The 14539-nt window shown below is 42.5% G+C and overlaps 1 protein-coding gene across 1 annotated transcript in view; it reads right to left on the bottom strand.

Annotated features, from left to right (window-relative positions):
* USP4 (ubiquitin specific peptidase 4) overlaps positions 1-14539 on the bottom strand; it is a 37730-nt gene that overhangs the window by 644 nt on the left and 22547 nt on the right. The window contains exons 12-20 of the mRNA XM_082288867.1: positions 14222-14305; positions 13760-13854; positions 4694-4885; positions 4069-4157; positions 2983-3198; positions 2837-2907; positions 2395-2510; positions 1747-1896; positions 974-1077 (exon numbers count right to left, since the gene is read on the bottom strand). Of these exons, the coding sequence (XP_082144993.1) occupies positions 974-1077; positions 1747-1896; positions 2395-2510; positions 2837-2907; positions 2983-3198; positions 4069-4157; positions 4694-4885; positions 13760-13854; positions 14222-14305 (1117 nt within the window). The remainder of the gene's footprint in view (positions 1-973; positions 1078-1746; positions 1897-2394; positions 2511-2836; positions 2908-2982; positions 3199-4068; positions 4158-4693; positions 4886-13759; positions 13855-14221; positions 14306-14539) is intronic.

Raw genomic sequence — 14539 nt, 5'->3', positions numbered from 1 at the left:
AGGCCAGGGGCCAGCTTTGGCATTACCTACCCCAAGCCTAGTCAACCAGCATGAACATCTTCTACAACGTGCCCGCTGGCCCAGCTAGTCTAGGACCAGGTTCCATATACCAGGCTTATCCCTAACAGCTGAGACACATGGAAAAGAAACTTAGGGAAAAACAGTAGTAGGCTTTGTTCACTGCCCTTGAGTCAGAGCTTTCCCAAACACACACAGTTTAAGACTCTGCATTTTCACTTGAAAGAGAAGTTTTCTGCTGCTGAGGGAATCTGATCTAGCACTTGCAAGAGATCTCACTCAAGAAGGAAGTTACAAGTCCCTCAACATCTGTTCAAGCCAAGAGTTCTGTGACTCTGATCTCCAACCTCAGAACACGTGCCCTTCAGCTCCCTTCAGGAGTTCATCATCCTCTCCTGGTAAATTGCTTCTGGGTGGCTTTACAAGTGTTACCTACAGCATGGCTCTGCACGGACACCTGATACAGCAAACTCACCTACAGACACTTTTCATCTATGCTGCAGCAAAACCAGTGACAGAAAACACAGACTCATCATGTATCAAACTTGAATATAAATGAGTTTTTCTCCTGGTGAAATGACATTTTCCCTATGTCAGTCCTTATCAATGCAAAGGTGGAGACATTCTATGGTCAGCCAGTGTCTCAATTTTCAGTTCAGCATTGAAAAATCTTGACTCCACTCATAAACTGGAGAACACCATCACAAAAACTAATGACAGCTAAACCAGGGTCCCACAGGCATCAGTCAGACCTCAGGCCAAAGTGCTGCTACCTATCTGCCCTCCATATCCTAACAGGATCCCAATATGATACTCGCCTGCACACAGAACACAGGTAAGCTTTGGACTAGATACCTTTGGTGAGGGCTATTGCAGGTGTCCCAATGCAGAGCCCTCCCATGACCCCTCTGCCACGTTTCCTTGCACACAAAGGACAACAGCAGCAGTTACTCACAGTGGCCCACTCCCATGGCTCCATAGTGATTGGAAACTGCAATGAGGTCATACACGTATGAGCCTGCTCTTGGGTCGCAGACAAACTCGGACATGTTCAAACCCCTGGAAGGAAACACAAACCTATCAGTACACCCATAACCATCACTTTTTAGGAACTGAAGCATGGCACCAGTGCTGCTCTGCTGCTCAGGGGCCAGGTGTGGTTAGTGGGAAGACCAGACTTGTTACCCCTCCCACACAGGGCAGGTCCTGACAAACACACCAAGCACTGCCAGAAGGTTTAGAGGGAGGTGTTGAATAAAACACAGTTTGGAGAGTCCCTGTGTAGGCATGAAGAGTGAGATAGGAACAGTAAGGGATATGCTTCATCCCACAGGAGGATGCTGGCAAGCAGAAGCAGAGGGACAAGGCAGGCTTTTGTCTTGTACTGGTGCAATACTCAGCACTACAAGTGCAGCTCTGCCCAAAAAATTTGCTCAAATTGCTACAGAAGTTCTCTTGGTTGCATCACATGGGCTTAACCAAATTTTAGAAGAAACAGCACCTGCTAGTAACTAATGCTCTTTGAGATGTATAAAACTGAACAGTATTAACAAAAACCACCCCCCAAAATACTAACCCTCCCAACTCACACCAGTTGTCCAGTTCAAACCCAGAAAAACCTGTTCCAGTGACAACTTTAACAGCAAGCCCAGCCAACAGAAACATCAGAAGTACCTCTTTCCTGACCAAGTTCTTCAAATTCTTCCTAACTTGAGGGAAGAATCCTACCTGATGGGGAATTCCACAACAGTGTCAAGTTTATCCCTCCAGTATCTGTTGTAGGAGAAGCGTTTTAAATGTACCACCAAAATCCTGGGCAAAGACCACAAGTCAAACTTCTTCGTGGCCTGTTGATGCTTCTTACAGTTAGGGCAGTACCTGAGGAAGGAGTAACAAGCAAGGAAATTAATGACTGCATTAGAAGAAAAGCTTCTGGCCTTCCATTAAAGATGCCTCACTAGCACAAGTGCAGTCCCTGCCTTACAGAAGGCACACTGCCTGTGGAATATGCAGGTGAGCACACTGCCTCAGGGAATTCCAAACTCCAATTTGCTTTCACTTTATAGGCAAAATGTCCTATGGCAAGTATGTTAACTGCACGTTGTACAAAAAATAACTTTTGAAAATAGCTTTATCGTTGGAAGCTACATTTCCACTGACATTTTCTTCCATAAATACGGGCAGGAAGCAAATACTTTTTATTAACCCATGTCCACAGCCTATTGAGTCAATGCCTTAATACAGATCTGATAGACTTCTCAAAGATGAGGACAAAAGGACAGACCTGGGAAAGTGTAAGAATCCCATTACAAATCATGGAAATTCAAACACTTAGGCATTTTATGGTAGATAAGGTAGGCAGGCAGAGGTTCTTACCACGGGTCATGTTCACCAAGTGTTTCCATAGTAGTGAAGAGCTCTATGCAATCTCTGAGGGCTACTACAGCCTTCTTCTTCTGTGGCTGTAGCATGCTTCCATGTTTTTCAAATGCCTAGTGAAAGAGATGCTTTATTCAATTCCATGTACTCTGTAATCCCTGACATCGAGAAATTCCATGCTCACTTTCCCCACACTGCCTATTTCTGCACCTCCTTCCCCACCCAGACAATCCTCTCCAGCTTCCAGCCACTCCTTTCTTGTGCTAAATAGTCCATAAGAGAAAATATACGTCCTCACTTGGGCTTAGAGATTTATCATGAGAGTAAAAACAGCTTATTCTGTTACAAAAGATGACCCAGCAGAACACTGTTTACTGTCACCTTTTAAATATCATGCAAGTTTAAACATAGATTACTTATGAAAAGACCATACTACAACCTGTGCTTCCTGTTCATCATAAAGCAACCTCCGTGTCTCAGAATCCCAGTCAATAGCAACTGCAGCAAAAGCTACAAGAAAGAAGAAACATTTATTGCACAGGTGTAAAAAGAAGGAAGAAAAAAAACCAGCAAGAAAATAATTACCATTCAGTTTTAAGATTTTTCCTTCAACAATGGAGTTTATCTCCGAGGTCCCAGAGGAATTCACAAGGCTAAAAGTGAAATGCTGTTTCTTGCAAGGCTGCAGGTCTCTTGCTGACTCCACTTGCATACAACCCTCAGAATGGCAGGGATCAACTTCTGTCAGCTTTTCCTTGCCTTCCTCTCCGCCATCCTGATGCTCCATCTCTTCAATGTCACCTGGAAAAAAATTTCCAACAAGGACAGTATTACAGGGTTTCAGTGAAAGTTTGGCCTGACACCTCCCAAGGACAGCTGTTTGCATCAGCCTGTACAACACACACCAGTTACGTGGAAAGCAATGAAAAGGCACACAGAAAAAGAAACCTCTGCTTGCTAACCACTCCATCTGAAGCTGTATTTTTCCCTTTAGCAGATGCCAGTTTAGGAGAGCGCTCAGTTTGCAGTAGGTTAACAATGACACCTTCTGACAGCACACCCTAAGAAGCAACCCCAAGAGAGAATCAGCAAGGCTGCAGCTGGGTGCCTTCACAGAAAGGAATATGTAAGTTGCCAGAAAAGTTATTTCCATTCTTAGGAGAAAATGGGCAGGTTTTTTTCCCCATTTAACTTATTCCAGCTATTACCCTCAGGGCTACACAAGTGAATAATTTCAAACAGGAAAGGGAAACATGCATTTGCCATCAGCATTAAAAGCTAGGAGGAGCATCTAGCCTAGGAATGAGACTGTGATTCTATGCCCTCCAACAGACAAATTTCTCCACAATCTGTCTTTGTGACCTAACAGGCCAGTTTTCATCACCAAAGGGCATATCAGGAAGAGCTGCCTCTGAACACCTTGAGTAAGCAAGGACTTCCCTAACACTGGTCAGGATGAATGCACATCCACACTTTGTTCTCCAGCTGCTGCTTATGTACATCTGATCTCCCTAGGAAGGAAATGGTCTACAAGATTCTCCCTGTACCACGCAGATGCCCAGCACAACAGCGTGGTTAAATCAAGGGGGAGAAATAACCTGCTAGAGCTAAAGCCAAATACACACAGCACAAACCAAATGCTGTTAGAAAGCTTAAAGTGAAGGGCTTTACCTTCAACCACACCATTGGAGCCATTGCAGGTTCCTCTGTCTGGGCAGGGTGAGGAGTATTCTTCTGCCAGAGGGAGTTTCACATAGCGGCTGAAGAGAAGGGACACATTTAACACACAACCATACTGCAGCTGTGCATCAGAACAGCAGCACTCCCCTCTATCATCAGCTCTTGCTGCCCAGTCCCCTCCAACAAACAAGAACCCACCCTGTACAGCACCACTTACATTTACATGACAGCACCAAGAGCCCTCAGAATGAGTCAAACAACTCTGAGTCTCTGCTCTCATTGCTTGTTCCATGTTTCACTGGCTGTATATTGAGAAGGCTAAAGTAAGTCATGGTGGCCCCATCTGTGAGCCCTGAAAACAAGTCCTGAGTTCTGCTCCTGACTCCTTTTGCAAGGCTGAGCCAGCAATATCTGTTACAAAACCCAAAAAACCAGGACCTTGAAATGTCCCTGGGGCCTCCAGACACTAATGCAATGCAAATCCTGGTTTATACATCCCACACAGATCAAGGAAAATTCTCCCTGTTAACAAGGATTCAGTAATCCTATTACAATGTAATTGAATAAGCGACCTCTAGAGCTTGGCATAGGATTCAAAGATACAGCCATGACTTACCTGATCTGCTCCAAAACCACAGTGTACAGGTGATCCACGGTGAGCCTGTGTTTCGGCACAGATATTAACAGTGGCTGCCCAAAGAGCACAGTCCCTGAAGTATTGCTGGATTGCCTCATTGTCTTTTCCCGAAAGTAAATGGAGAGAGTGACATACTCTGAGCCATCCTCACTTGGCTTGCAAACTTCATACCTGTTTGAAAGACAGGTATTTCAGTGGGTTATTTCCACTGCCAAGAAGCACAGCACAGGTAGGACCAATGTGAAGTCAGTCCAGCAAGTCTCTCCAACAGTACCAGAGGGTTGTACTGTCCTCATGCTACAGAGCAGTTTCCTGAACACTCCCCATGGCTCACAGTGGCACAGGACACACACCTGCAACCGGCTTGACTGCCACCTTCCCTCTGTCTTTACTCCTAATTCAAACCCCTATTACCAGTCACCTCCCAAGACATTACCCTGACAACTACACAGTGCTTCAACCAGTGAAAAATACTAAATGTATTTTGAAATCCCTCTGACAGTGTTTGTTCTCCTTGGAGAAAGAAATCCTCTTGATACCTTGGGTCTTGCATTCTCCCAGCCTCTCAAACAGTTTTATGGCCTGAACTCACATCACTGAGCAGCTAATGTTTCATAAAACCAAGAGTCTGGAAACATCTGCTTCACAGAAAAGTTCAAGGACAGTAAACAAACAAGAAAAATTCTGGAAGACAACAAACAGCCTGAGAGAACAGTGAGGAGACTGTGACACAGCTTGTGCCCTAGGTGAAACAGCAAATGAGGTATTTGCAGCTGTCAGAGGCAAAAGAAACCACAGGATCCAACACTATCACACTGTTTGCTTCAGGCCTACTCATTACAAAAGATTAATTTTCAGGAATGCCAAGTCACACTGGTCTTTAATTTGGTGAGTCACCTGTCCCACATTTATCTTAAAACTGAAAGAGAAAGAAAGACTCATCAAAGATGTCACTACACATAATGACCAAGACCACAATCGCGTATCTGAATGCACCAAACTCCTAACAATTCTCTGACATTAAACAAGCCACTTCCCTTGTCTTAAGAGCTGAGAAACATTTTTTATTCCTGTGTTCAGAGCAGGGAGGAGAACAAATTTCAGAGCTGTCATTCTACTTCATCCTACTAAAACAAAAAAGGATCCCAGCTTGGGGCTTGCACTGAGTCAGTACAGTACATGAAGGAAAAAATCCTTCCAGAGAGTCCCAGCCCACCAAGAACTCAAGAGCACAGAGTCAGCATAAGAGAGTCCAACACCAGCAGCTGTTGAAGTTTTCTAAGTTGTCAATGCTACTCAGCTGGACACCAGCACTGCATACAGTTCACACCTCCTAAAGTTTCCTGAGAAACAACACAACAAAGAGATGAATTATTTCACCTCGTACTGTTTGAACCACAAAAGGCCATACTCAGTCCCGGAATATATCTGTGATTAACTCCAGGTCCTATGAGAATCTTAAATTGGACTCCTATAACACAGATCAGTGCATGACACTCCTGTGACTCCTCTCACACCACCTACACTGTGCTCTGCAAGCAGCAATTAATGAAGCCCCATTTACACTCCACCCTCATGCACCGGAATGAAGCCCAGCCCATGACTCTTCCCACAGGCAGGGGTCATCCATCACAAACAACCAGCATGCAGCACCCTGTAACACTCTGCAGAGAGCATCTCACACACTTCTCACCACAACACATCTGGTTACTCAAGTGCCCCTCTACCCACCCCACCTCAGAACACCTTTTACATACTTGTACTAAAAGCAGATGTATCAGGATCAAGATCTGTCACCTTTATGATCATATGATCATAGCAACAGCTATCCCTTGAAAAAAAGAAGCAAACCCAAAGTATTTTATGTACAGTGTAAGGAAGGCTGTAGAGCTGATACTGGGAATTGCTGGACGATACCCCATAATTCTGTATATTACAACTTAATTGAAGTAATAGAACATGAAGATGATGCTACTCCAGACTACATAACACAGTTTTAGAAGTCAGAAACATTAGTTCAGCTGCTGCCACACTGCTAGATACTGGCTGATTGCCTTTATAACTCATGACAACTCAAGAAAGTGTCTGGAAACTGCTAAGCAATAGGGTAGGAGTTGACCAGTCCTTATCAGCATTATGAAGGTTCAGGTCTGTAGTTTCAATTCAGAAAGGAGGCAGTGAGCAACGAGGTAACTTTTGTTCCATTGCACAATAAAGTTAACCACAGAAGGATGAAAAGCTATGAAGGACCACAGCTACACTGAAGGACACTAAAAGCAAAAAATACTCTGAGCTAACACCAGGCTAATATATCAGTTGTATGTTACTGAAACATTCCCTCACAGGAGTGGGGATCTGTGATATTAACTCCTGCTGCAAAACACTATGTGGATCACAATTCAATCTCCAGCAACAACCGAGAAGTCTATTTTGAAAGAGAATGGAGGAGGGCAGGAAAAAATGCCACTGCAGAAGCTGCCTAACAGATCTGCCTGAAAGGGGTTACTACTGCACACCAACCCAGAGATGCTGCTGAGATACCACAACAGGGTCAGAAGCAGACAATGAGAATAAACACAGGTTTGGAAGAAACCTGGGAGAAACATCTGCACACGTTCTGATCTCTTCTAGGAAGCGGAGATGCTCCTAAGCTGTTTCCTTTCTTTCTTAATTCCAGAAAACACACAAAAAAGTAAACTAAGAGGTAAGAGACTGCAAATGCAACTTTCTTAGATAACGGATAGCTTGCCCTGTAGAACCTGGTCAAAGGATTTTGCCAGTCTTGCAGAGGAACAAGATTAAAAATGATGAGGGAATTCACACAGGAAGTTTATACAAGGCTTACATAAATACAAGTTCATTTTGGAAAGGACGCAAACCTTCATTTCAAACAAGAAAACCCCAATTTTAGCAAGTGTAAACAAACTTCACAGATCAGTCTGCTGTAAGATCTTGCACATCTCAAATGTTTCGTAAAAAACTACTGGACCTGCTGGTTTGCTGACCTCATTAACTCAGTTCAATAATTGCTGTAGCATCAGTCACATTAACAAACCTGACATCTCTGCAGCCAGTGATGTTTTTTCAAGACCATGAACTCATCTAAATGTAATACACAGCATGTTGCAAGAGAAGGCAGAAAACATGGCATGTATGGCAAACTGAATAGATCCTATTCAAATATGCACGCTTTTATAGGTTAAAGGTGACCTGCAAATCAATTTGTGAAACTTTTATCAACATAAAATGCACATGTTTACATATTACATGTTATGTAATATGCCCCATTAGCCAGGCTAAGAGAACAGGGGTATCTAGTTGATCCATCAGAATATTTTTCTTCTTAGTTCCTAAGAACTAAGAAGAAATACTAAGAGCAATACCCTTGAAATGGGCTGTGGGGTTTGTTTTCATGTGGTACTTACCTGAGCCCTTGTAGGCCGGCTCCAAGCTCCAGCAGGATCCCTGGTGATGGGATATCACCAGCATGGTGCATGTGTGGGGGTTACATTGGAGCAGGAGCCAGAGATCCTAGTGGGGCTGGGCTTCCCAGAACCTGAGGAAAAGAAATAGCAAGTGTTTGGGTTGTGTGCTGAATGCTGTGCTCTGCTTAGCCTGGGCAATGAGAGCATTCAGCACAAACACTGAACTACTGTCATCAAATTGATTTGCAGACCACCTTTACAGGAGTGATTTCTGATCATTTGCCACAGACCTCCCTGTCCTTCCACAGAACAACATGCTTGGAGAGAATCATTTCCAACACTGTGAGAAGTGGGATACTCCCACCATTCTCTGGCTGCACTGCTCCTGCATGCCAGGTCACTGATATCATTTCAAGGCTTCTACCAAACCCCTCCACTTCTGCAGCTCAGCTCTTCTCTGATGCTAAATATTAACACAACTTGCACCAGGACTACCTGACAGTTCCAAGCCTGTCAAGTTGAGAAAGAGATAAGTGCAAAGCCTTGTGAAAGAACAGGCTTGGAGAATTTTCAAAATTTCAAATTCTGCTTCCCTTTCAGCTGACTTGGAAAAGAAAATGTAAAGTTTTGTCCTCTTGTGTAAAAGGTGCCAGGTTCATTTTGGGATGCATTGCAAAGTTACTTAAAGTCACCTAAGTATCAAGAAGCCCACTGGTATTTGCATTTATTCTTTTTGAGGTTTTATTATCCCAGAGCACAACAGGTGAGATAATACACCAGAACTGATGAACTAGAAACTGAGCAGTTCAGAGGAAAAATGTATCTTAGACATCCAGGGCACACCTTTGTTCTCCACACTGCAATCCATTCAGCTTAAGTTCCAAATGGAATACAGTTCTCGCCCCCTTCCTCACTCCCCCAGATTCAGCATTTCCCACCACTTCAGTGGCACATTAAAACAAATACACATCTCAAGATGTCCAAGATGCCCTGCAAAAACCAGAAGGCTGAATGTGTCTTCCCTCATAACCCTATGTGAAAACAGGAAAACCCCCCAGTTTTTTCCACCACTGAAATAACCCATAAAAGGTGCAAGCCCAATATTCCATACATCCCACATACTGCACATTTCCCAAATTTCACCAACAGCACAGTCTGGACTACAATATCTGAGTCTGCAGACCATATCCTTGGTCAAGCAAATGCTCAGAAAAGCCAAGGCCCATTCCAGCTGCTCTATTCCTGCTGCAATGTGTTGTGAGAGCTCCTGCTCAGTGACATTTCCAACCCAAGCACTTCAGGGAAATCCATGATCTCCTCAATAACAAACCAACAGAGACTCAAATCACAAGCTGAGACTCAACAGACACTGATGTCAAAAGCAAGACACCAGTACAAAAGAACTGATTTTTTTTTTTTTTTTAATCACAGCCCTGCTGGAGCACATATCTCCTGCAGTGTTAAGAGTTTCCAAATTTTGAATTGTGTGTTGCCAGCTGGCCAGTGCACAATACAATAAAATCAGAAGTCTGTGAAACCACAGGGGTGTTGTTGTCACAGGCAGGCCTGGCTACTGCTCTCAGCAAACCAAACCTGCAGAAACACTGTAAGAGACTGACATTTATATTTAAATTTTTTCAGTCCTGAGACTTAAGATGATGCTAAGAAACGTACAGAAGGCAAGAACTGCCAGTTTAAGTTACAACCAGATCCTACAGCTTTAGAACCACTGAAACAACTGATTTCTGTTACAGGAGACAGCCACAAAGGTGATCACAGGTGGAAGATCTGCTGGACTCAGAGCAATGTCGTGTTTAGAGGGGGACAAATGAGAGCAAGGAACAAAGGAACAATCAGATGGCAGCTGCTCATGAACTCAGAGCCCCGGGGCTTTGTACTGCCCTATCATTACTCACTCATTCTTTGGATTCCTAGAGTCCAGAAAACAACCACAGATGATTACTAAAACAACCTTGGTTTGCTTTTGCCAGTGGAAGGGAGGAGTGCTTTTCAGGTGAGGAAACTGTTACACCTTTTAAAAAGATTATTTAAATGGAAGGATGCAGTCTTCAGTTTATCACAGCTTCTCTCAGAATTCACTCTGGTGTGGCTATCAGGAAGAACAAAAGAGAAGGCCCGTGAGCTCACCCCAATTCAAAGACTAGGCAACAAAATCCTTCAGAAAAAGACCTCAAAAACCAATAGGACACACGGAGCCATCTGTAATTTCAAAATGTAATGCAATGGGGAATGCACACAAGTTCTGGGGAAATATACATAAGAAATATCTATTTCTGAATATGCTGTACTGATTTAACTCTGGTTTGGGTAGTTTTCCCTTTGTTTTCTAACCAGTGAAAGAAACATAGCATCTAACTGCAACTACTGAAAACAAGGAGCGAGATGTACACATTACAGTTTCCCACAGGGAAGTCTCGCCACTGGACATTGCTTGGAAATAAGAGCACACAGTGAGTATATAAAAGGGACAGAATCAATAAAACATGAATTAGAGTTCAAGTACATGAGACAGCAAGTATCATGAAGTATCATCTAAATACAAGAGACACTTTGATTCTAGGAAACATCTTTTCCTTGAATAAAAAGGATTAACTAATGGTACACAGTCATATCCCAGGTTGCACCATACGTCAACTTGAAACACATCTAGGTTAACATTTAGAACCTAAGAACATACGCTGCAAAAGGTGCCAGGACTACCAGATAATCCCTCTCGAGTTTGTTTTTCCCACCTGACAGCTGACATAGCTCTCACTTGGCTTTGCTGCACAGAGCCCAATACCCTGAAATGATGCAGCTTTCCTATTTGATTTATAATGTAAGTAATGCTGCTAAAAAACCCATCCATTCTGTAACTTCTATTTCCCTAGACTTTCCTAGAAGCTGGTATGTTTTAGTCTTACCACACAAGGCTATTAAGTGATTCAAACAAATCCTAGGAAAAATTTAGGTTTTCAAAACATGGTAGGCCAGCAGCTTCCAGAACAATTCTTCCTTTCTTAAAAAGCAATTGCTATCTTGTCAGCCCAACACTCTAGAAAGTGTTCTTAAGAGTTTCTTTTGTGGCAATATCTAGTATAAATGTAGTGCAAACAGATGTTTGATTTAGTTAGTGTGGTTTATTGAGTCCTTTTTAGGTTATTTATTTCAGTTGTGAATTCTGGGTGAAAATACTGTGACTGTAAAACCCTACCACTGTTGTACTTTCTAATAAAAGGCATCTGTTCCCCTTCATTAATTGATACAGTTTTTTTTCAGGAACAGGAGAGAGATGCATCACTCAGTGTAACCAGTGATACACCCCACAGCTCCATTACCACTGCAGGAGCACCTTTTCCAAGCTGGACATTTCATGGACTATGGAGGCATACAGAGCATCCTTAAAGTCATAAGCAGCAAGTCATTTCCTGTCACTTCTCTAAAGAATTGGCCTTAATTTAAGAAGAAAAATATACTTTTTAGTGAGAAACTCTTATTCTTTGACTTTGGGGAAATGTTTCTCAACATTTCAAGTGGAAACAAGCTCATTCTTTAAAGGTGGAAGGTTCTGAAAGACTTACATTTTTTAAAATATTTTTTATTTCTCCCTTTAATAAACAGGACGATATTTGCCTGTAATCTAAGAAGTTGCTGAGATATCAGAAACTCCTGAAGTTATTGGCAGCAGCAGTCTGAACAAACAACCACCACATACCACACTCCCCAGCCACACATCACACAGCACCTGCAGGAGGGCAGAAACCTGATCTGCCACATCACTGTCCAAAACTTCTGCCAGAAACACGACAGCTTGAGCAGCACTTGACAAGTTCCTCTTTAACTGTAAAATCATCCTTTCTGGAAGAAGCAGAAGGCAGAGATGTACATCCCTGACTACAAGTACATTCCCCTAATGGAAAACACGTCTTGAAGCTGGCAGGACAAAAAAATAATAGAAACAAAATGGAATTAAAGAACCTTCACACTACTATTACATTCCTTGAATGATTTAATTAAATCTTAGAACGCCTAACAGCAGACTTTTTATAACCAGACAAGGCAGGTAGAATGTCCACACTATAAGTAATTATGCATTTGCCTTTAAAAAATGTTCCTCTTTATGAACAAGTGTTTCTCTGCTGGTTTTTTGAGACAAGACTTCCTTTCAATAAAAGGATGCTGATTTTTAGCTGTAGTTAGAATATTACTTTATATATCTTTTTCCTGGCAGCATTACCCATTAAAGGGACTTCCTATGAGCAGCTTTTTCCTAATTCTTGCCCTGGTGCCTGGCTGCTTGCTCTTGCCCCTCAGCACTGAAAAGATCTTGGAGGGTGTACATGGAAAAAGAGGATTTGCAAAACTTCCTCCTGCTACCTCTCCTCTTCCTTGGAAGGCTATTTTTAACCCAGCTCAGTTCACTCACTGTGAATCACAGCAGCACCTCATTTACAGTTGTCCTTCACATGAAAGGAAGTGGCAATTGCAAAGGAAAATACACTTGGGAGCTGCAGTTCAGCCAATGCTTCCCCCACACCCCAGAGCAGACCTGATTCAGACAGTTGTTTTCTGTAGAGGGATTTACAACATGCTATGCCTGTATGAAAGCAGGGCTTTTTTGCAATTACCACTGTAATATCATGCTTCTTGTTTTTAAAATGTTTTACTTGCTGAAGAGACAGACTTACAGACTAACACTCTACAACACCCTCCCAAACAGACTTCACAGAAGACAAACGTCCTTCCCAGGCATCCTAACTGGTCACACAATTGAAGACAACAACAACATGACAAAAACTTTTACAAAACTTCTTCATTACGTCTCAGCAATAAGGTCACAACAGACAGCAGGACAAATGGCACCAGTATGTCACAGCAAACCACCCTGTGAAAGGTTCACACAGCACCACAGAATGTCAGTGCAGGTCTGCACACAGACCCAACAATTTCATGGCAGCAATATTCTTGCACTGGAATGTTCTCACATTTCAGCTGCAATAGAGGAACACAACTTTTGCTCTCCTCACCTCAGCAGATATCAGAGGTGACTGGAAATACCTCACCTGCCACACACAGGTAGAACATCAAGTGCAACCAAATCCTCAGCTTTGCTCAAGGCCCTCACAACCACAATTTAGGTATCTATGAAGAACCCCCAGTCATGGTGCTCTAACAGCTATGATGGATTTTGGAAAGGCAGAGTACAACACCTTAGACTTCATACTATCCTAATAACAACCCAAGGCTTTTGGCTGATTTGGAAAACACAAGAACAACAAGCTTGAGCAAAACTAAAAATGTCAGTGAGAGCATGACTGTAATCCAGACATAATTATATCTGAAAGAGGCTTGTAGGAAGTTCTAAACCGCATAACACAGACCAAACTAAAAGTTCATTATGACTGAAGGGCCATAACTTCCTGTGTTAGAAAAATACCTACTGAACACTGCACATGCTTATCTGCTGGTAAGAGCAGTGCTGCATTACTGCTGAGTCATGCAGAAGGTCTACAAGAAGCCTTAGGTTTTGGGAGGGAACAGGAATAGGGTTTTAGAACCTGAAACCAAAGCAAATGTTTTGCAGTATTCTTCACATGTGGTATTTTCCCAGGTTACTCACACAAAGATGTCGTCTTTTGGCATGATATGATTTAAACCTTCATCCATTTGGAAGATTTTGTGGAATCGGTGATTATACACGTCTGTCACCACCATCTAGGACAGCAAGTGATATTTGCAAAGTGATTACAGTAAAAGCTTACATAAATTTAGGCAAACTACTTTTAAATTCAAGCAACAGTGTATTCCAATTCTGTATCGCAATTGTCAGCACACCAACATCAGTTGTACTTTACTTTTCTGTCCCTTCTCTTAAACCTCTCTACTGCAATGGAACTATCAGAATAAACAGACTGTTTCATGCATCTTTTTAATTCTAGGAGCAAAGAACAGCATTTTAACTTGTTACAGTTTTGTCACTAACCCATTAAGTTCAGCTTATCACCCATATAAAAGCTAAGCCACCAAAATGCTTCAAGAAAAACAAACATTTATCAAAATTACTGTCTTCATTTATCCTTACATTTTCTGCAGGAACACCAGAGAGTTTGGAAAGTGATTCACACAGATCCAAGATGGCCCCCATCACTGGCACCACAACCCGGTACTAGAAACAAAGATAATGTTATGCTTACACCAGGCAAAACAAACCCATGCAAGGCAGAGAGCAAGAAAATGGAAATAAAATCTTAAAACTCCTTAACCTTTAATTCATAGGAGTTCTGCTGAAGTCAAGGTCATAACCACACACTTCAATGCCTTCTGGATCTCAGCTTTACCTTACAAAGCAGGGATTTGGAGGGAATGAAAGCCTTGAACAGCTGGCCTTCTGCTGTGATCA

Source organism: Coloeus monedula, assembly GCF_965178545.1.
Source record: "Coloeus monedula genome assembly, chromosome: 11".
Classification (NCBI taxonomy): Eukaryota; Metazoa; Chordata; class Aves; order Passeriformes; family Corvidae; genus Coloeus; species Coloeus monedula.
This window is presented reverse-complemented; position numbering and strand designations above follow the sequence as displayed.